The sequence below is a fragment of the Sorex araneus genome, chromosome X, assembly GCF_027595985.1.
Source record: "Sorex araneus isolate mSorAra2 chromosome X, mSorAra2.pri, whole genome shotgun sequence".
NCBI classification, from domain to species: Eukaryota; Metazoa; Chordata; class Mammalia; order Eulipotyphla; family Soricidae; genus Sorex; species Sorex araneus.
Window position 1 is genome coordinate 263,513,319 of NC_073313.1, and position 24,219 is coordinate 263,537,537.

At 40.2% G+C, this 24,219-nt stretch overlaps 1 protein-coding gene across 14 annotated transcripts in view; it reads right to left on the reverse strand.

The window, feature by feature from the left end:
• The window catches only part of TRIP12 (thyroid hormone receptor interactor 12), a 144,132-nt gene that overhangs the window by 85,725 nt on the left and 34,188 nt on the right, over positions 1-24,219 (reverse strand). For 7 of the 14 annotated variants that reach the window (XM_055120408.1, XM_055120410.1, XM_055120413.1 and 4 more), the window contains exons 2-4: positions 23,594-23,740; positions 9,630-9,755; positions 8,061-8,863 (exon numbers count right to left, since the gene is read on the reverse strand). In XM_055120408.1, the coding sequence (XP_054976383.1) occupies positions 8,061-8,863; positions 9,630-9,755; positions 23,594-23,691 (1,027 nt within the window). In that variant the 5' untranslated portion in view covers positions 23,692-23,740. The remainder of the gene's footprint in view (positions 1-8,060; positions 8,864-9,629; positions 9,756-23,593; positions 23,741-24,219) is intronic. The other 7 variants (XM_055120420.1, XM_055120421.1, XM_055120419.1 and 4 more) reach the window with 2 other exon arrangements.

Here is a 24,219-nt window from a genome sequence, read left to right on the forward strand (position 1 = left end):
CGGCGTTTCTCTTTTTTTTAATCTCTCTCTCTCTCCCTCAACCTCTCCTGGGCACAGCACAGCCTCCACCCCACTTCTCTGAGCACAAAATGGAGACACGCACCCAAATGCGCAGCGTGGCTGGCGGGAGATCGAGGGCGGGGAAGTACTGGTCTCCGCCCACCTCGGACACTTAAAGAGAGTGCAGCCACGTGGGCTTTCCCACTTCCCCACGCCCGCTGCTCCAGTATGACTGAGGAGGACAAGGGAGCTTTCCCACTTCCGCCCGTGCGGGGCCCGGTATTTCTCTAGGTTTTCCCATCTTATGAGCACCATAAAAGGGTAAAAGATTGTAGCGATAGAATTTCAGGCAGACTTTTCCCTGGACTTTATACAGAAACCCAAAACCTTAGATGACCTAATGTCATCTAATCATCAGCAATATGAAATGGTTCCCTTTTAACGGGTCGGACTTTGGTGGGAAACCCTAACAAGAATAGTAAGTTTTTTGTTGAAATATTGAAGGCAACCAAAATGGTAGCCATCTCTCTAGATTGAACTAAGCCATATCCCCACGCCAGCTGAGAAGAAATATCCTTCTTTCTCGGGAAGAAACGCGGCGTGGCGTTAACCATAGTATGATGTCCATTAAGTTGACACGGACCTGGTGGCATGGGAATGGGATACAAGGGAATAAAGTATTATGTACATGGAACAGCGGGACTCTGGTGGAATCTCGAGTCGGGGCCGATACCAGCACACTACTTTTGGTTCCAGAAACTGCAGACTTTCTACCAGACTATCAACTAAGCCAGAGCCCCACGCCGGCTGATGACAGGAAATAGCCATCTTTTCCGGTTTTTTTTTTCCTTTGTCAGGCAGCGTGGTGAATACTAAACAGGCGTGAACTCGGTGGCACGGGACGAGGGGGGAAAAAAAAATAGAAAAGTTATGCAACAAACAATGGGACTTGCTTGAAACCCCAGCAACAAATAGCGAGTTATGTGTTGAAACATAGAATGTAACCAAGATAAAGCATAAACGAAGTGAAACTTATCAATTACAAGGGCGGGGGGGGGGGGGCGCGAGGTATACTGGGGTGGTTGGTGATGGAATAGGGGCACTGGTGAAGAGAAGGGTGTTTGAGTATTGTATAATTGACATAATCCTGAGAACTATGTAACCCTCCACATGGTGATTCAATAAAATTAAAAAAAAAAAAAAAGACAATTGGTAAAAGCAATGTGCCAGAACATGCAGTTTTATAATGAGTGTTACTTGACTTTTAACTGCATATGAGCAGTGAGTAATAAGTAGCAAAAACAATTGAGTTTCGATGTTTGTTTCTGATCACTGGTTTGGGTCAAACTCTGCAGTGTTCATAGGCGACCTCTAGTTCTGTCCACCATGAACCTAGTCTCCAGGACACAAAGCCTGTGCTCAACCCTGTTATGCCATCTCTGTGGTCAACAAAAATTTTACAATGAACTACACACAATAAAGAACTAATCCTCAGTAGTTCAATGAAGTGATTTTCCATTTTTCTTTTATAATGCTACGGATTATTTTCATTTTCTTGATGTATTTTAGAATCAGAATCAAAATCTATTACAGATCATAGAGGCATAAATATAAAACAGCAAACCTGCTTTAGTAAACAAAAATGTATATAATAGTTGTTAAAAATTTGCAATTTATAAAGCGCAAGGGACAAAGATACAGCATGGGGGTTACCGTTCATACACACTGAGGTGATTCAAACCCCAGCATCCCAGGGTGCAGCCCTGAAGGCCCGCAGGCAATGTCTGGGTGACAGAGGTAACCCCCATTCCGCAGGATCCACTAGCATTGAACTACTGGCCTGGATGGTTCAAAATCGCCCCATGGCCTCATAATACAAAAAATTCAACACCGAATTTTCTGCCTTTATGCTCCTGGCTGAACTGTTTTGTTTTCTGGCCACACCCAGCAATGCTCAGGGTTAGTCACGGCTCTGAACTCAGGGAACCATATGGGATGAGGGGGCCAGGTTGGTCATGTGCAAGTTAAGTGCCTTACCCGCTGTACTATTTCTTTGGTCTATTCTGGCCTCACTCCTTAGAGAGCAAAAAATATTATTCAGTTCTTTAAGAACCAGTAGGGATGAGTATGCATACAAGATACAACTAGGTAAAATCAAGTGCTTAACTCTTAAATTCTCTCTTATTCAACTAAATGTGGTGGGGGTGGGGGGATTAGGAGGATTCTCAGCCAACAGGGCCAAGAGGTGCAGTGCTGCTCATGCCCTGAGGTGGAGCCAGGGGCAACATTTAGCTTCGTACTCTACTCGGGACCACGTTGTGCTGAAAGGCTGTACTATCTCACTAGCCTTTTTTAAAAAAAACAAGGAGGTTTTGATTGAAATTTATTTAGGAAGATGTAAGGAGAGAGAGTGGGAGAGGAGAAAGAGAGGAGGACAAGTACCAGTTTGAAAAAGAACACAGGCTTCTCTAGAATAGAAACAGGCAAGCAAAAACACATCCTGACAAGCAACAGTGTTCAAGTGAGAACACAAGCTTGAGGAGCAAGGCCACCATCCAACTCTTCTTTTCTCTTGCCGTGCTGGTGGTTCCTAGCGCCATGAAGTTTAGAAGTCCTCTAAACTGAGCACGACTGCCTTCCCAGAATCTGGCATCTGCGGAGTACTTGTCTATGTCTAATAATGACCAGCAAGTGCATCCAAGTCAGCCGAGAGTGTGAAACTCAAGCTGGAAATAAGCGAGGAACTATTGCTGACGATGCTATTATGGGAATGGGATGCCACTTGAAATAATGAAGAGGAAACTGGACCTACAAATAAACACAGCTGACTAGAAATATAACACCTTTAAATTTTACTATAAATAACAATAACCAAGTTCTGATCTGTTGCTGATATTTCTACGCAAGCCATCACCTACAGAACAAAGTCTGTAGTCGATTTATTTAAAAATTAACTTCATTTTTTAACTTTACTTTTTTATGGTAACTGGGATTAAACAAGGAATCTCACAGATACAAACATTTTCTTCTACCACCCTCATACAAATTAGCTTGCATGTTGGGTACAAACTAATTTTTAACGAATTAAGTTAAAATATTGTAAAAAATATTTTTACAACTCAATTGTACCCTTATATTATTTTACTAGCTTTGCATTTATGCTATATAAATAAGAATCTCTGCTTTAACATCACACAGCTAGAATAATTTCCTAATGGACTATCACATAACATGATCCCTTCTGGGGTACTCTTAAAACTTTTGACACAGAGTGACCTTTGCCCTAGAGCTATTTTGATCAAATGCAGCTGGCAAGCCAGAAGGCTTCAGGAAGCCAATCAAAAGTAGCCCTTTCAGTTGGTCCCCCTGCCAGCCCTTGTTCCTCACCAGGAAACTGTTAGTCTATTAACAGTTGCCAAAACATCACACTGTGGGACCAGGGTAATACATAAGTTAAGGCAACTGCCTTGCTCGCAACTGACCCAGGTTTGATCCCCGAGTCCCACAAGGAGCGATCCAAGAAGTCAAAATTAATCACAACGGGAGAGGTTGTCCCCGTTCTTATGTCTTAAAATTATGTCATTTCCCAAAACATTTTAGCCACAATTCATTGCTATTTTTCAATATAACAATGTGGTCAAAATTTTTAAATACTAATTTTAGCAGAATTTACAGCAAGATATCTTACAGAACTGTCAACAAAATGGATTCTCCTGAATACCTGCACAGAGAAAATCAGCATTCAAAAAAGCATTGCATAACTGTTGTTAAACCTGCAGTTTAAAAAAGTATCTTGCAATTTGCTATGAGCTTCACAAATTCATCCAAACTTTTTTAAAGACATTCTTAAAAGTTTTTTTAATTGCAAAAAGTCTTGCACCACAGTAATTTAGAACAAATCATATCTTAGTAAAAGCTTTTATTCTCGCATCACATTCATTCTTAAAAAGCCAAGGAGAGGCCCTAGGAAACAGTTAACCCCAGTTCCATATCTGAGCACAAGGCCAACAGGAATTAGCCCTAAGAACTGTGGAGTATGGCCCAAATACAAACAAACCCTGAAGAAACAACCACCCAATCTGGAGTGGGTAGTTCTTTCACTTAGCTTACACCAGGCAACAAGCGCTACACCGAGCGCTATTCCTAGCTTTATAATCAGGAGTGACCCCTGGCAGTGCTCCAGGGAGTGAGTGGGGGATCAGATACGGTGTTGGGGGCTCAAACTGGGATGAAGGACGAAAAATGAAGTAAAATGAAGGATGAAAGGTAAGCAGCCTAACTCCTACTTACTGTACTGCTCTTGCCCTGGTTTACATTTTTTTTTTTCTGGTTTACATTTTTATCCCTGATACATACATAAATATTATCAGAAGCCTACCTCACAGGGCGGGAGCACATGCCCTACGTGCAGAGGCCCTGAGATTCCTAAAGTACCGCTGGGCACTGTGGAGCCCAGGTCAGGTAGTACAAGAAAGGGGTGGGTGGACATGCTTGGAGGTCACTCCTCCCCCTCGCAACTTCTGACCACTGAATAGCACCGGATACCCTTACCCCCCAGCTACAGGTGGGTCAATTACGTGGTTCAAGTGGTAAAGCATATGACACACATGTTCAAGGAACTGGATCTATGTCACACCGCCCAGTCCCCTAGCCAGTATCAGGTGATGCCCTGGTGACTACTGAGCCCATACCCCCAGGTCCCAGGCATGCAGGCACCGCCTCCCAACAAGAAAGGCCTCCAACCTTGGCTCTGATGCTCTCCTTTCCCATGAACCCGGAACTTCAATTTTGCAACGGTCTTTCCTTGTTTAAGATTAGGAATTAGGCTGCTACCAGAACCACCACCAAGTTTGCCACCTTCTCACCTTCCGTTGTGCTGTCTGAATTCTGTGATGGGTCCCACGTACTCAGCACTCTGCCAGTCTCCTCACGTGTTCACTGATTTCTCAAGTAGTTCAGCCCATTTATTATATATGCTCTGGTTACAAACTTTATTAAAATAGTTAGGTGGAACCTCCTGCCCCTGCGCCAGGCTGTCTTCACCAGGGCCCCCTCGGAGGGGGGCGGGCTGAGTCTCCCTCCCCGTTGTAAGTGGAAGGAGGCCAGCTGAAAGTGGCCTGACAGCCAAAACCCTCCAGAACCCTGCCACAACCACGCCCAAGGCCACTCTCCACACGCTCGGACGAGCCTCACCCATGAAGGCAGAGGAACCCAGGTATGCGGGACCCATGACTGAGATCTCCAAGCCTGCTCGGAGATCAGGATTGGGCTTCCTCCACCCAGATCCCCAGTTTCTTCCAATAGTTAGTCAGTCACACCCACAAACTGCCGCCCCCCAAGCCATGCAATCTCATCAACAGCCAAGATCCAGAGACTATAAAACAAAGCTCCCAGAAGAGAGCGCTGCAGAATCTCACACAGCAGAGCCTGGCAAGCTACCCGTGGTATACTAGATTATGCCAAAAACAGTAACAATAATGGGCCTCATTCCCAACCCTGAACGTGACAGGGACAAATGGAGATGTTACTAGCGCCTGCTCAATCAAATCAATAATCAACGGGATGACAGTGATAAGGTGATTAAAATAGTTAAATGTAGATAAAATGGAATCAAGTAGGTTTCAAATCCAAGATTCCCAGCTCTCTTTCCCCAAAATGCCAGAACTGAAAACCAAGAAACTCCCTTAGGATCTTTCACTCTGTCCCTATTTCTTTAATAAAATTATCAAGAACTGCTACTTATCCTATAGATGTTTCTTACAAAGCACTAAAGCGTTAACTAAGCATAAATTAACATTGATCAGTACTAAAATTCACCCTTTCCTGACTTCAGAAAGTTTTAGTTCATCCATTCTACTCCATCTCATGCTTCCTACTCTAAAAATGCTGTTTGGGGTTTTTTCGTGGGGAAGGCGGCGAAGGGCGAGGGGCCCATACCTAGCTGTACTCAGGATTTACTCCTGGTGGTGCTCAGGGGACTATATGAGGTGCTGGGATCAAAGCCAGGTTCGCCACTTGGAGGGCAAAGCACCTTAGCCACTGTACCATTGCTCCGGCCCCTCTTAAAATGTTTTGTGAAACAGATGCCATGTGTTTGACTCTCAGCAACCCCACTTTTTATTTCACTTGTCAGTCAGGTAAGTAAATAGTTCACTAATCCTAGATTCCTTACCTGAAGATGGAAATATTAGAATATTACCTGCACCACACAGGACTGATGAGTAGTAAATGAGATGATTCATGGTAAGTGTTACAAATACTGTAATTCTGTTTTTTAAATGTTTATCACTTACTTGAAAAACAGCAGATGTGTAATTAATTACAATATGGGCCCACGGGCTTATTCACTCCTATGAATCAATATCAGTAAAGAAGAATCAAATAAAATTTTATCCTCTCAAGGGCCAGAGTGACAGTACCCTGCCCTAGGAGTGATAACTGAGCAACACTAGAGTGATCCAAAACCAAATTTTCACCCCTTCAGTGTTTTAAAATTTCTTAATAGTGCAAATACACTGCAACAGTAACTAGGAAACAGAGCTGAAAGTGGCCCAGAAGGGACCAAGTGACAGTACATCAGGTAGAACGCTGTACGTGGTCAACTAAGGTTCGACCCTGGTACCCCATACTGTTCCCCAAGTCACACTAGGAGTAAGCCCTGAGCACAGGGAAGGAGTAAGTCCTGAGAACTGCTGGATATGTCCCAAAAGACCCAAAAAAACCCCTAAACCCATAAAAAAAAAAAAAAATGAAGTGATAGAAGAAAATAAATGCTTTCAAAGTCACACAAACCTGATTTCCAAATTCTAATTCTGACATGTAGGAGATTTTTTGCTTGAGCAAGTCATTTTACATGATTAATATAGACTCAGCATCTACTGCAAAGTACCATTAAAAACTGTATGTAAATCGTGCATACTTTGCATATAAATTTTCATATGTAAAATACCTGGCACTTCGAACTGATGTTAATGTATTTTTTTCCAAGTTAGTATAAAATCAACAAAAGGAATTATGGGTTGGAGCTGAACAAAGAGCTTTTAGTAGTACTAATTTGTATATTAGATGTTGACAAGAATACTAGCTAACACTTTTAAAAACTTTTCAATAACCAAACTAAAGTTCCAGTAACAGTAAACTGTGGATTTCAACATTTTTATGAAGGCTCCGAGAAGAAAAAACTTAAGTCCTGCATTACTCTAAATAAGCAAAACACTTTAGTAATCTTACGGAGAATCACAAATCAGTTCTAATAAGATGAAAATTCAAATCCTAAAAAATCTTGGGGGGCTATGTGTGTATGGGGGGGGGGGGAGTGGAGGTGGCATTCAAGTATGCCCAGATACCAAACATCTTTCTCTGATCTGTTTTCTCATTTTGCTTTGGGACTATTATTCTCAAACATTAGTTCTTTCTACTCCATTTACCTCATACCCAGTGGAGTATTACTTAAGAGGTATTCATTTTGTAGCAAACTCATTAAAGGTTATTAAATATTGTATGTGAACAAAATTTAGTTGTGCAACAGTACATTTGTTCTAGTTCAGTTGTTTCCATTTATCAAGAATCCAGAGGCTGGGAAAATGGCTCAAAGCTGAAGCACATACTCTGGCATGTGGGTGGGACCTATGAATTTAATCCCTGGCACTGCATGGTACCACAAGCACGGGGTCAGTCCTATTCCCAAAACCTGATCATGAGGGGGTGGGGTGTAATACTCCAGAATGAACAGGCTCTCCAGCAAAGAAGCACAGCAGCCACCCACAACCATAAAAACTTAGCAAATGATAGTTACAAGTCTGATGTTCTATCCTAGTATTATGAAATAGCAGAAGTAACACATGCTACATGGGCACTGAAAGATCACAAATTCATTGTAATTGAAGACAGATTCCTTAATTGCTCCTACAGAATTAAAAATGCTTCCAAGTATAAAATGTAATACAAACCTTAATAAATTGAAGACTACCTTACACTGGAAAACATAATGTGTAACCACCTTAGAAAATCAAGCGAAACAAAATTCTTAATTTAAAATAAGGATTTTCCCATAAACTTACTTGCTAGTTTGGCCTGTAATCCAGAAGGTCCAGGTTTTGATGTCTCTGACTTAGAAGACCCTGGAAGAGACAGTTTTGTTTTAGGAAGGCTAACTTTAGGGCTGAAACGAGCAGCCCAATCGAATTTTGAAGAGCCACCAGTTTTACTCTGTTCCTTTTCCCTGCTACTTCTTCTGGGACTGGGACTGGATGCCGAACGAGAACGCCTGGCCTTGTTCTGGTCTTTTCCCTGCTTCACCCTGGCACCTGGTGGTACAGTGGAGGAGGCCGAGGCTACAGTAGAAGAGGAGGAGGAAGTTGAGGCAGCAGAAGAAGAATCGGTGATGGTGCTACACCCAGCTTTGGCTGAGGCGGCTGATTTTGAAGCCAGCTTGGTAGGTTTTGCAGATTTCTCTTCGGCACCAGTTGACTCAGACACAGAACCACTCTTTATACAAGAACTCTCGGTCCTCTTTCTTTTCTGGCTTCGTGAACTACCAGTAGCCCCACTCTTTCTGGTGTAAGCCTTGCTTGTTGATGGCAATTGTGCAGATTTCAGTTGTTGCTCTTGTTCCAAATGTCTCTTCTTTGACTTAGTATGCGGCTTACTCGTTTCTGACGGAGACTCAGTATGCTGAAGTGCTTTGGGTTTTTTAGCAGAGCTAGGAGAATTGGTCCTGTTGTAGTCTGGACTAGCACTGCGTTTCACTCCTCGAGAATTGTCTTTCTTAGGCACCTGCCCCGTTTTTTGCCTTTCCGAAGTATTGGCTCTGTCTGGATCCTCTGGGTGTGGAACTATAACAGCAGATGATGAACTGCAGCTTCTAAGAAGTTAGATAAAAAGAGAGTTAATATCAGCCTGACACCATTTAACCATAGTATAATTATTAACTTTTCAAATCCTTGATACTGTGCTTTTCTAACAAGCACACATTTTTCTGATTAAGTCCAATACTAAGTAAGCCTAGGTTTCCGAATGGTTCAAAGTTGCAGAAATTAAAATACTGGCATGACTTGGATGGTAAAAATCAGAAAACTGGGTTAACTCTTTAACCTATAGTTTCCTGAAACTAACACTCCTAATCACAAAAGAATTGTGATTACAAGGATAAGAATGCTTACCAGTTTAAGCTAGAATATGCAATTTTCTAATATCAAATACAATTGCTGTCAAAGTTTTAAATGAGCATTTACATAGGCACTTCTAAAATAGTAAAATTTCGTGTAGTACCATTAAGTCTTCCATTGTATTTTCATTCCAGAGACTCATTATCAATCAGATCTTAAAAACACAACCAATGGCACTTACAATAAAAAATTAAGGAAAATGGTAAAATAGAATTGCAGGTTTCTATAATGATTTATAGTATAATAAGTGAAATGCAAGCTCTCTAAGCAAATAAAAAATTTTCATTGCTGGGCATGTTGCATTGAACTTCACTGCAAAAGTAAGTAGTGATATTACAAGTTATATTCAGAATACGAAAATACATCATCATAACATTCTGGGACCAGCTGGTCTTATTATTAGGCAATGATTCAAATGCAAATATTGTGCCTTGAAAATGTATAAGCAATGTGAAGATTTACCTTTTAGAAAGGTGTCCCCTTGACAGTTCAGAAGTAGTATTAGACTGCACTTTGGGTGCCTTAGAATTAGATTTTCTACTCTCAGGAGGGCTATATCCCTTATGTTTTGCCTGCCCTAAATGTGACCTGTCAGCAGAAAATCAAAACAGAAATCTATCAGGAAAACGAGATGCAAATACAGTACTGAAAGTGAAATATTTTGATTAATTTTTTAATAGCCACTCAGTTCTTCATTACTGAACCCAAAGTTTTCCGTAATTAACATTTTCCATCAAATACTTTGACAACAGAAAGTGTCTTAGCACCCAAATCCAATCAGTTCCCAAGAGTTTTGGGTTTTTTTTGTGGGGGAGGGGGGCGCAGGCCACACCCAGTGATGCTTAAGAGCTTCCTCTTGGCTCTGGACTCAGGAATCACTGCCTGATGGGTTCACAGGACTTTATGGGATGCTGGGGATGAACCTGAGTCAGTCGCATACAAGGCCAATGTCCCACCAGCTGTATTATCTGTCTAGCCCTGAGATTTTTTTTTTGTTAACAGTTGTCCAAACTGAACAACCTTATCACTCTTGCTTAAAGAAAATATATTATCAGAGATTTTAATGCAAATATTCATATATGTTGCTTTTACAAGAAGCAAATCCAGATATTAGATTTAAATATTACCTTAAAGATGTAACAGCAAATTTTATTGTGAGGCAAGTTATGAACACAATGATACTGAATCCTGATTTCTAATTTGAGTTTTATGGTGGAGACATAAAAATTAATTCTGATTTTATAAAGAATCATTAAAAGCACTAAATAGCAAGTAAACATGAAATCAAGACTAATTTGCTAGGAATTCAAAGGACTAATTAGAATTAAGTGTACCATGACCAGTCTCAGAGAATAAGAATTTACTACACAATCTTCAAAACATAAAGATCAAAAAATTCTGTAATTGATACATAGCAGGGTTATATTTATAATGAGTCAAATCCTTATGCGAACACTAAGATCAACCTTGAGGAACACAAAATATTTTAAACTGTCCAATTTTTTTAAAATCTCTAATAATGGTTTTATGAGGTAGTTGCATTTAGATTTAGTTAGGCAATTAAAAAAAATAAAAATATACATAAACATATGCCTAGAAAAGCTGGTGTATTAATGTAACATATGACACTTATTCTAATAACAAAGCTTCACTAATATCAAAGTTATTTTGTTCAAAAAAAGAAAAAGAAAAAAGTCAGGACTCCTTAAAGGAACTCAGAAAGGTGGTATAAGGTCAACGTGAGCAGTTGTGTTTATGCTAAGCTCTGGGCCTCAATTTCTAAAATGTTTACTTTTTTGTGGTCTAATATTGAGTTAACCTGATAAATTCTTTAATTCATTACAGGTGTTTGTAAGTGGGAAAAAGGCAGCAGTAGATTTAGGTGAATTTAGTCAAGGGTAAATTTAGGCCAGAAAACAGGCTTCTGAAGAGTAGGGCTACGGCCTCTACGGCGGCACCAATATTGGGTATGATGATCAACTGACAAACTATTTCTTCCCGCCCCATTTTTGAGACTTTCTGGCATTCTCACTGAAAACTGGTTAAAGGTATATTTGTTTAGGGCTGGGAACAAGTGTAATGAACTTTATACAACATGGTCCCCCAAGCAATGCCCTGAAGTTGGCTGGGTGGGTTTGGGCTAAAATCTGGAAATAAGGTAAATTTTCAATGTAAAAATGTGATGAATTCTCTTCCTCCTGTTTGGCAAAAACTTAGTATATTTTCTGTGAAGGGTAATAAATGTGGGTAATACTATGTGTCACAAAAATAGGAATAAACACTATGTAAATAAATGGGCCTAACTGTTCCAGTCAAATTTGTATCTCAAAAACTAGGCAGGGTCAACTTGATGCATGGGTTGAAGTTTATCAACCTGTGGCTTAAGTGTGGGCATTCAGATGCTATCAAGATCATAAACTAACAATGAGGCTCCCAAGAGGGGCTCTATTTTATTATTATCAGACATTAGTAATGCTCAATAATGCAAATTAACGCTCCATAAAATGGCCCATCTGAAAGAGCTGAATATTATAGTATTCAGAGATGAAGTATTTAGGTCTCCCTATATAGCTCATTTTACCAATCCTCCTCAGACATTTAATGAACATTTTTACTTACAATCATAATCTTTTTGAGGCTCAGTAAAATCTATACCCACTGTAAATAAAATTTGGAAAAATAATACAGTAGAATTAATGACAATCTCTTTTAAACAGCACCAGAATGAGCCCATTCAAGAAACTGTAGCCTAAGGATAAGTGAATGGGTTATAAGGTGGGTGGATCAGGAGTTTTTAGTTCATTCTCAGTATTCCTTTTAATGGTTTTTAAAAATTGTAATTAAAGAAAATAAGAGCGAGGGGCTGGAGAGATAGCACAACGGGTAGGGCGTTTGCCTTGCATGCGGCCGACCCGGGTTCAAATCCCAGCATCCCTGAGCACGGCCAGGGGTAATTCCTGAGTGCAGAGCCAGGAGTAACCCCTGTGCATCGCCAGGTGTGACCCAAAAAGCAAAAACAAAAAAAACAAAAAAACAAAAAAGCAAGAAAATAAGAGCAAGCAAAAACTTATGTTCTGCCAAAATGACCCATTAAAAATAAGTGGGTTAAGAGTAAAAATAAGATTTGGTACAGAAAAAAAAAACCCTGATTTTTTTGGTATAGACATCAACTTTATAAAAGATTAAATGTACACTAACATTCACACAAATAATCCTAACTGGCTCATTCCTGAAGTCTTACTCTACTTTTTCAAGTAAGGAAAACTGTTTTAAAATACTACCTATTAGCCACAGGTGTATTATCAGCACAACAGAAGAACTCTTCTTACAAATGCAAATTGGGGGTGGGAGCAGTTGTGTCAGACCTGAAGAGGCCCAGGACTGCCTTCTGCTGGTGCTCAGAGCAAGTGTGGAACTGGGGCCCCAGGCAAGGCAAGCACTTAACCCCTAGACTGGATCTCCAGCTCAGGAGTAAACATTGTGAGTTTTCTGAATCTACTTAACACTGCTTACAAAGTGTAGTGCAAAGGCACTGTATTTCTTTAAATCACCTCAGCATAATTTTCAGGTTTTTAATATAATCCACTGATTATCAAAGTTCCCTCTTGAATATTAAGGCCTGTTTCTATTTCAGTATCACTGTATTACTGTCATCCCGTTGCTCATAGATTTGCTCCAGCAGGCACCATTGTGAGACTTGTTACTGTTTTTGGCATATCGAATATGCCACGGATAGCTTGGCAGGCTCTGCCGTGCAGGCAAGATACTCTCAGTAGCTTGCCAGGCTCTCCGAGAGGGACGGAGGAATTGAACCCGGGTTAGCCGAGTGCAAGGCAAACATCCTACCGGCTGTGCTATCGCTCCAGCCAGTAATAATAGCAGGGAATGAAACTGCCTATGAACCAACTGTATTTCCACATCAAATTGACATCACTTCCCTATTTACCAAATGCATGTGGGTCAACTCATACTGAGCAAACTGGTTATGGTAGAACAATGTAATTAATTATGCTGTGTCCTTTCAAGATGAACTTGAAAGCAAGTCTCAAATGCTTCTGGTTGACTGTTAGGTAAATTGCAGTGACTTGTCCTTTTCTAGCTAGTTAAATTTACTACAGCCACCATTCAGTAAACCCTTGGGCAGTCAAGAGGATTAAAGACCAAACATCTCTAATCCAGATAATTTTAAAATTCAAGTCTTATATGAAAGAGCATGTTCTATAATAAGAAAACAAAAACGACTAGTTGAAAGGAGTTAATTTCTTGTACTGCAGATCTTAAATTTTGAAACTGGTTTTCTCCATCAGGCATATTCAAAACACAAATTCATGCACATATTAACAAATAAATGATTCAAAGCTCAATTAGAACTCCAGACTTAGACTAACAGAGATAAATTTTATGCTTTTATCTTCCCAAAACTAAATGCCTTATTTACAATACTACAAAATACATGTTTCACAGGCCAGAGAGACAGACAATGGGTTAAGGTGTTTGTCTCGAACACAGCCAACCTAGACTCAATTCTCTGTTCTCCTAATAAAACCCTTAAGCCCTCTCAGAGTGACCCCTGGGCCAGGAGTAAGCCTCCAAAATCAAAGCAGTAGAGTGCATGTATTAAATTAACCACTAACTTACAATGATTAACGTGGAACGTTCACTTCAAACATTTTATTAGCTACAAAAAAATTGGTGGAGGTGTTTCTGAGCCCATCCAGAGGTATTGAGGGAATACTCCTGATGGTGTACTCAGGGTTCACTCCTGGCAGTGCTCAGGGAGCCTATGTACTATCAGGGATTTTCAAACGCAAATGGATTGGCCACATGTAAGGCAAGCACCTTCATGATCTCTCAGGCCCCCTTTCAATGACAACTTCACTAATTATCTTTGTACAATTTGTTTTTCTACTTCAATTACAAAACAAGTTGATTATTTGATCAATAGTCCTATTTTTAATTGTGAAAAAGTGCCAGTCCAAAAAACTAGCTTCTATAGCATTGATCTTAACTATCAGAATCCTCCCTCTAAAAAATATTCTGCAATTGTATATTGAAAACAGAAGAGCAAGCTACTGGTTATTTAGCAAGTGTACAGGAAACAGATGCTAGTGGGGCCGAAGAGATAGGAACAATGGGCACAAGCCTTGCAAACATCAGACCGGGGTTTGATCCCTGGCACCGCATTTAGTCCCACAAGCCCTCCAAGAGTGATCCCTGAGCACAAAGCCCGTAGGAGTAACCCCGAACACTACTGGGTATGGTCCCAAAACCAAGAAAATGAAAGGAAACAGCTACAGATGCCAGGCCAGAAAGACAGAACAACTGGCAAGACACTTGCCGTACACGCAGTTGGTTGAACTAGGTTCAGGTCAGGTGTGCAGAGCCATGAATAAGCCCTGAGTACAGCAGGTTTTGTCCAGAAACCACGCCCCAGGAAATAGATAATGGAATACAATAGAAGATTGTCCGGACACTATCCTTCAGATATCCTTGATAAGACACCAGGAGCAGGGCTGGAGAGATAGCAGCCCTGTTAAGGCATCTGCCCAGATGCAGCAGCCCCTGCTTCAACACCTGCACCACATACAGTCTCCTAAGCAAAGCCAGAAACCCAACCAGTTGGTTGGGCCCCTGAGCAGTCAGGTGTGGCCCAAATACATCCCCTATGACCCCTCCAAAAGGTTATCAGGACCTTATCAAACACCTGAAATCTGGCCACTACATATGTGAAAATATTTGAAACTTCTCAGTTTAGATTTGCTCTGAGGATATAGCTTTTGAATTTAGTAAAACTTCCATGTATGGAAATCAGCAATCATGCAATATTTTGGAATTCTGAAACACAAATGTGGGTTATAGCATTTGAGTCTACTGTTACAGCTGTCGTATTTATTAAATCAAATACAAATGCAATCATCTGCATACCATGTCAGTCTAGCTACATGTACCCAAGCTTTTAACTAGTAAGGTTTAGTTACCAATTGTTTTCCCTTAACTTTCTGTTTTAACTTGGTAATAAACTTGTACATATAGTGATGCTTCCAAACTGCCAGTGTGTATGTACTTTACATGTTCAATCCAAGACATTTAAAGAGATATCATAACAAATGTTACATTATATAATACACAGTACAGAGTGGGAACAATAGCATTGATAAAGCTGAGAAATAAACTACTTCTTTTAATAGACTGAAGTGAGTCAACTTAAATGCTTCTCAAGTCAGGATAGGACATAAAAATAAGGGAAACACACAGGTTAGTTCCTGCCCTCCATCAAAGCAGTCAGAGTCTCACAAAACCCATCTTCTTTTTACTACAAAGTTTCCAACAAAGAGAGCACTCTTTCTCACAGAATAGTACAGGCTTACAACCACATGTCATTAGAGCCACGAGTAAAGGATGGATACCTGAGGAAAAAGAAGATAAGAGTACAGGCAAAGGCAGAGATAGAGAAGAGGAAGACACCACACACAGCAAGCAACAGGGCTTTCCCCGAGCACATGAAGTCTGGTCATTTCAGTCTCCTATCCATCGGGGCTCAGTGGTCAGAGCAGAAAGACCTAGATATTCAGCTATGAAAATTCTCCTGCTCATGGAGGTAACTCTGACCCTAACTGAATCCAGCTCAAAATAAATGGCTCAATGCTTTAGAGATGATATATAAATGGGATGAAAGCAAAATGTGATTTTTTTTTAATCTTCTGAAATGAAGCCCTCCTGGCTTTTCTTTTGCTTTCCCCGTGATTCCCCTATCCCCACCCCTGCAAAGCTTCTCATGTGATACTCAAACTTGCTGTCAAATTACTGAAGCCATTTGTATATACTTATTTTTGTGGTTACAAGAATATCCTTCTAAGAAGGCATTCTGAGATTTGTTTAGTGATATGAAGATCCTGAGTATAGGGGCCACGTGGCCGACCCCTATCTGATCCCCAGTACCATACACGGTTCCCTGAGCACTGCAAGCATGACTGCTCAGCAGTTAGGGGATCACTGGGCTGAGCCAACCGCCCCACTTCTGAGAAACTACACAGTGAAGCACCTGATTCTCTCCATAGGGAAGAACCAAGAGAGAACACTCAGTAAGATCAAGTAACTCAGGTTCTAATATGCTTATGATATGAATTTAGACAATAGACTCACATTGTTGATTAAAACAAGGAGTACAACTAAAGAAGAATATAAAGTATCTAAGGTACTGCCTTATTCACCAAAGAACAAAGGGTACTGTTAAGAGTCAAACATGCATAACTTCAAGTAGCTGCTCTGACCAAGGACAGCACGCACTGTTCTCACAACCCTAGCAATCTTTTCCCAGCCCTGGCCAGATGGGACAAACTAGCCTTTCTTCTCTGCATTTCCAGGCAGCACTAAAAAATCGAAGTGTTAAGAGACTGGAGAAATATAGTGTACAGTGAGTAAGATGTTTGCCCTGTGCATGGCCAACCTGGGTTCGATTCCTAAGTGCAGAGCCAGGAGTAAGCCTTGAGCACTGCCAGGTGTGACCCAAAACCAAAATGGAAAAAAAAAAAGTTTAAGCACATGATTGGTTCTGTGCCTAAAACTCAAGGTGTGTATTTGAAACTGCAACAATCACAATGATTCAAAGGAGCAAGTTGTAAGTTAACCTGGCTAACTCTGTATCACTGTCATCCCGTTGTTCATCGATTTGCTTGCATGGGCACCAGTAACGTCTCCATTGTTGGGTTTTTTTTTTGGGCATATCGAATACGCCACGGGCAGCTTTGCCAGGCTCTGCCATGCAGGCAGGATACTCTCGCTAGCTTGCCAGGCTCTCTCTGAGAGGGACAAAAGAACTGAACCCGGGTCGGCTGAAGGCAAGGCAAATGCCCTACCCCCTGTGCTATCGCTGGCTAACTCTAGTATGAATTATTTTTCAAAAGTGATTCCAATTAAGGGTCAGAGATGTGATCATTTGTCTAGCCATGCTATACCCATGTGAAGCCCTGGATTAAATCCTCAGCATACAACACCCTTGAGCAAAAAAAAAAAAAAATTTGTTTTCAAACAGCCAGGAGAAACATTTCCAATCACACCACTTAAGTCTCCTCTTGATATCCACCTCTAGGGCCAAGCACGCAGCTGTCATGCATGTATAGGACCAAGTCATCAATCCCAAGCACTACAGGACCTTTCGTACACACAGGGTACAGCCCTGCTGTCCCTATCAGCACCAGGGACATCCCCCAAAATATAACTCCAAATACATTGCAACCATCAAAGCTCATGAAGTTTGAACTTCCAACTGTCTCACAACTTGTATCTTTTTTCAATGTTATTAAAGCTAGTGGTACAAAAACACCAATAACATCAGTGTGATTTTCCTAAATCAAATTTAGCAGAATAATGCAAAACTGTGGTATTTAAGAGAAAGAGAGGGAGAGAATGTCTTTTTTTTCTGATAATAGTTAATTGGGGGGTGTAGGATAACATAGCCTCAGGTAGTTTAGGTTTATTGGGTTACTCCCATTACAGTGCTCCCACTCCTGTGTGTTTATTTGTAACTTCTTTCTTAGTGCTCTGTTGACTTGCAAATACTGTTTTTCTCTTCTCCTTGAGTCCTTTGCATAGTTTATTCAGAGCAATGTCCTTTTTGTATGGACACAGGAAGACTCAGCAAATGCTATGCTTTTGTAATCTGGGAGTCATTTGACTCTACATGATATTTTCCTCCTGGGCATCCTCCTGGGCATCTGTTCTCTCCACCTAAGCCTCAGCTGCCCTTACTTCCTAGCACCCCCAAAAGCAGGGCAAGTGGTGAGTTGTGTGCTACCCTGGCATCGAGATGGGCCTGGCCAAAGTGCCTAATGCTTAACTATAAGTTAAGAGCTTGATCATGGACAAATGTTGTCATTATCCAAACAGAGATAACTAGATTTGGACCCTGCTAGGGTGAGGAATGATTAATCTGGCCTGAGTGCTGTGGTCTGAGCCTGTGGCAAGATGTTGTCAGGAGAGCTACCTAGCAAACCTCAATGTATCTCTTGCTATGTCCATGCAAAAATAACTAGTATTAAGATGTTAATGAGTGTTTGGAATGGGGAGAGGAGAAAAAACCCTTAACAGGTATTTTGCCTACTGGCAGTCAAGAAGGGCTTTATTACTGGCGGGGTGTAACCTAGGGGCAAGGGCAAGAGAGGAAAGAGAGATGGAGAGAGGCTGGAGCAGATAAGAGAGAGAGGACAGAGCCGGGAGTGCGGGAGATGAGAAAGATGGAAGATTGAATAAACAGTAACTAATCAGCAACCAGCTTGGTCCTTGTTCTTCCTTCGCCTGCCCTTGGCCAATGGCTGTCCCGATCCAGCCCATACACAGCGGTTCCAGAGCACCAAACTCAGGCAGTGAGACACAGCCTCCTGGAGAGCCCGCAAGTGCACACGTCCCTTGGCGTGCTTTAGTTTTTTTTCTTTGGGGGGGGGGATAATTATTTGGAAAGAGCTGACCATAACTAACTCCTTGGTAGCAAGCCTGAAACACAGACTTCAACAGTACAGTGAATGTTTCCCACAAGAGATCCTTGGCACCAAAACAAAAACAAGATAGCTGAAAAGAATTAAAGAACCTTTTGGCCTATCAACTTCATTCCAGGAAACCTATCTTTGAGATATCTAAAATGCAAACATTTAAACAAAACATTTCAATTAAACAAAAACTGCAAGGTAATCATAGAAAAAAACTGAGCTCTCCTCCCCACCCCCATTTAATTTGTATTTTAAAGACAAACTCAAAATATGAAAAGACTTATCTTTGGGATATATGATTTTTTTTTCCTGTGCTTTTCTGTAACCCACCCTTTTAAAACATTTTAAAATTAAAAATACTAATCTAATTCTGTATAATTATTGCTAGCATTAAAAAATCTGGCAAAGAGAGGGGCCAAAAGAGATAGGACAGAGGATAGGGCACCTGCCTTGCACATGGCCACCCAAGTTTCATCCCCAGCACCCCATAAGGTCCCCTGAGCACCACCAGGAATAATTTCTGAGTGAAGAGCCAGAAGCAACCCTTGCACACAGCAGAGTGTGGCTCATAAAACCACAAAACCAAAACCAAACGAAACCACCTGACAGTGTTAACAAAAAAACAAGTAATAAAGATTTCACAATTGATCTTTATACTCGGTAGTTGGTAATTATTAAAATTTCACAGACCAAAAAACTGAATGAATGGGAAGAATGGATTTGGATTCAAGCATTTCCTCAAACCACTAAGAAATGATAAATTACAGTTAAATGTAAAAAACAGAACCAAGGGAGAAAGCTTACTGGAGTGGAGAAGGCAAAGGAAGAAAAGCTAATAAACTCGATTCTCTATTCTAATTTTATAAATTACAAACCATCAAGTAATAAAACTAGCCCAGAAATTTGCACATCTAAGTAGGCTCTAACACCCTTTCCAGAAAAGGTTCTAATGAAATAGTCATGTCTAAGTTTAAAAGACAACAGACACACATACAAGCTCTTAAAATAAATGAAAATGGCTAGTATGTGGGGAAAACTCTACAGACATATAGAAACTGTCACTTTAACCAAAGGAATCAAGTTAAAATGACATGCCATAGCAGGATTTGAAACAATGGGCACTGTGCAAAGCCATCAGCAGAAGTATATGGCTAATGAAAAAAATAAGGATAAAGTGGTTAAATCTTTCTGAAAGATAATTTATCAATACTGAAAACATTCATAACCTAAGTATTGCCAATCATTTGGTAAAATCAAAATCACAGTCAAATGTGCTGGGTATAACAATGTATTTTATAGTAAAGAACAGATAAAGAGGAACTAGAATTTAAATTTTAAAGCATGTGCTTTCAAATTGAAGAAACGCATGGAGGAAATACATAAAGTAGGAATATTAACTATGGCAATCTCTGGGTGGTCTAATTACAATTACCTAATTTTCCAGAAGATTTCCAACTTTCTGTTCTCAACATGCTGTGCTTTGGTAACAAAACAAAGCCGATGAAGCAACTGTGACTACAGCAATCCTAACCAAAGTTGCTATGAAACTGAATTCAATCCCATCAATGCCATTTGAAAAAATGCCAGATATAAGACCCCAAAAAAGCACGATCCAAGGAAAACACTACTTCATGTATGTATGACTAAGAGGGAGCAGGAGCCTACAAAAACCTTTGCTAGAAGTGGGAAAGGTTAGGAAGGATCCCTCAGAACAAGCCAACAGAAGCAGTGGAAGATTTCCGAAAGAAGAAAAAGAACAACACATCAGCTAAAGCCCCCACCTTTGCCCCCCTCCAAACTGGGAGTAATAAAAAAAAGTTAAATTGTCTAGTTCAATTATGGATAGACATGAAAGGTGAATAAAAAAAGAAAACGTGGAATCAGGAGAGATTAAATATATTCCAAAAATACAACTTTCTCTTAAGAACAGGTTAAAACAGGACTGAAGAAAGTACAGAAGGCAGAGCACTAGCCGTATTCTCAGCTGACCTGGGTTCAATTCCCACATCCCACAGGATGCAGACTCCTCAGCACTCCCTGTGTTGCCCCAAGTCCAAAAACAGGTAATTTTTAAAAGTGTCTTTTGTTTGAAAAGTGACCTTGGGTCAGGGCTGTGGCTTAAGCTCAGCAATACAGCGCTTGTCTTGCAAATGTGAGAGCGCCTGGGTTCAAGCTGCTGTGTGCCTTCATTCAGGGGTGGGAAGTGTGATCACAGGAAGAAAGCTACACAGAGAATGCAACATGAATTAGGGAAAAAAGAACAGCGGGTCAAAACAATGAATTCTTATGTGGGTACAAACAACTAAGTTCTGATGTGAAAGACTTATTTTAAGCTTTTCTCTGCATCCTTCTGCATCCTTCATATGGATCAAGTGGTTTGTGCAGTAAGTGTCAATGAAAGAGCAGACTCCTGAAGAGTCTTTAAGAGGTAAGATATCAGATGACTACATACTGAATAGAGCTGAACAAGACAAAAAGAAAAAGCATTTAGGGAAAACATAACATGTGTCACGGTTTTCGTGAGTCTCAACTAAATGACTGTGCTTTAAACGTAAACCACTCAAATAATGCTGCTGTATTTAAATGCCCTTCTTGCCTTTATCTGAATCACTGTATCAATATGAACACCTATGTATAAGACCAAGGTGGGGCTGGAGAGATAGAGCAGGACCGGCACCTGCCTTGCATACGGGCACAATGGCCTGGACTCTTGTTCAAATGCCCAGTACTGCATATGGTCCCTGATCAGAGCCAGGCACAGGCCCTGAATACTGCCAGTGTGGCCTGAACACTCCCTGCACCACTCCCCCAACCCCCAAAAGTGGCAATTTTAGGAGACAAGGGTCACAAAAACTGCATTTTACTTAGAAAAACTGGAATCAGGAAGAGAGAAACCAAGGCTAAAATTCTCTCCCGATTAGTTCCAATCTTTACTCAGAGGCTAGATCTTAGGTATAACAATGAAAGAGCCTTGAATCTGATTGAAAGACAGCTTCCAGTTCTGAGATTCTTTCAAGCTACATAAGACAGAATAAAATCCAGTAAATAAAACATCTACTACTCTGCATTCTTGGTAAAACTAATAGTATTTGGGGGCTCAAGTCCTACATTACTCTATCCTTAAAATTATACTCATCCACATAAAAGTTAACAAAAATCTATATATTCAAAGTCATTTCTAAATTATACTATTGTGGTGATACAATTGTATATTTAAAAATTTAGTCCTATTTTTGAACAAATCTTGGTGATACAGTAAATGACACGAGAGAATAAGTTTTTCTGGGGCAATATTTTTTAAGAAAAATTAAAGTTGAAATTTTGAGTGTTAAAATGGGGCTAAGGTGTTAAAAAGCAAAGGAGATATGAAAACTACCAAATCCCTAAATACACTTTACACTGCAGTCTTTGGAATGTGCTAACACGTTTTAAGATTCTTTTTCTCTCCTTCATAATTGATGAGTGTAAAAATAAAAACCACAACAGATGAATTAGCAGTCTACAAATATGAGTTCCATCTTTATTGCAAATTTATCATTTTAATCAATGTCTCTCAATCACTATTCACTACTTTATTTTGTTACCCACTCTTATTTAAGCACACAATACAGTATTTTTTTATATAGCACTAACATAAAAAAGAGAAGAATGCTGCTGAAACATCACTGTGGATTTTAGAAGCAAAATGCTATGACTGCCCAAAACGTAACCTAAATGTGACTTTGCATAACACCTCAGTTGTTCTGAAGGTGCAAATGACCTATGTCCAAATACATGCACATGCATATTATATACACATACAAGCAGGAAGTAAGACAATGTAACCACTGATTACTTGTGGAATTGTGGAGTGATACTTTTTCTTTGTATTTCTCCTGTATTTCTGAAATTCTCTAAAACAAATCAGTACTATTTCTTTAACGGGGGAATAGTTTTTATTAACAGCATACATTAATTGTGGCTGCTCCATAGAATAATCTCAATGTAAAAAAGCAGAAAACAACTTTAAAACAGAACTCTGTAATAAGCATTCTGTTTAACATACAATGAAGTTATCATATGAAAAGTACCCCCCTCTCTGACTAAGAAATCTGAGTTTTCCTGAAAGATATATCGACGGACACAGGAGCTAGTTAAAGGCAGAGTTAACATGCCAAGGAAGCCGTCTTAGTCCAAAGCCCACAAGGCTCAATAACTAAGAGCCAGCCTCACATCAACAATAGCTCCCACTAACTTTTTACTGACACTTAAAAACTTAACAGACAATACATAGATGATGTTGCCTCAGAATGCTAAATTTGACCATTGTTTATTACAATGTAAACATAAGTGGGCCATAGATTAGAACAAGTCCTTGTAAGTTTAGTGTTTTACAAATGAAATAATTAAAAGCACACTTAGAATTTCACGTGCAAGGGAATATACATCTGATCTCTCATGCTACTTCCTGCATGACCCCAATTTCAAGACTAGCTGTACATTAGACTAACAGAAAGATGAGAACTGATGTCTAAACAAGCGAGACTGCCTCACCAGCCTGTCAGCAGCCATGTTGTCTAGTAAGATGAGGAAAAAACTCAAAAGCTATTAACAAAATTCAAGACAAATGAAACTTTTGATCAAAAGGACCACAAATGGCAAAAAGTACTATGTTGGAGTAGGTGTTGAGGTAGTGAAGAAAAACAGCAAACAGTGGGGCACTCCATTAACTAGCTGACCATCCTTCAATTCAATTTTTGATGTTCATGACAGAACCATTGTTTTTAAGCCTCACATATTTGGGGCAGAATTAAAGGACTGCTCTCAATCCCAGTCCTGCTCCTTGGCTCCGTAAGTGAGGAGAAAATGTAGTCATTTGTCGAAAACCATCCAGTCTTGGTCCTCATAAGCAGGTCTTAAAATGTTTTATTCCAAGCCCTTTTCAAGTTATCATTAAGTACCTACCTTCCTCCTATTGAGTCGTCTTGTGGCTGGGCCCCGGCGGTGTTCCTCTGTGAACGTCGCAGTGACCCCCCTGGATTGTTATTAGGCCGGTTGGACATTGGCACCTCTCTCTTGAAGGGACATACCCTTTCTAGACACTACCATTCACTAAAAGGAGAAAAACAAACAAAAACAAGAAAAAAAAATCAGATGTACATGGTGCAGAAAAGAATGAAAGACAACAAAGATGTCTGTGTAACTATTTGCCTGTCCAGCCTCCACCCATACTGCATCGCTTTTAAACTGTGAGGTCTGACTGGTGTGTTACAACATGACACCATATACCAAACCGAGGGTACATGGTCAAGAACTCAGAACACAAAACAGACTTCACATGGACACCCACAAATACCTAATCAGAGACAAAAACAAAAACACCAGACCATGTGTAGAAACCTGTCTTGACATCCACCTTCCTAGTAGTTCCAGATTAAAAAGGGCACTGTCCATTCCTCAACAGACCACAGCCCGCCTTCAGATCCCTCAGCCACAGAATAAAAGACAATAAATGATGGTGTCTAGTTCAGAGTACTGCTGTAAGTAATGAAATAATACGAACTGTCAGCCAATAAAATAGTAAATTAGCA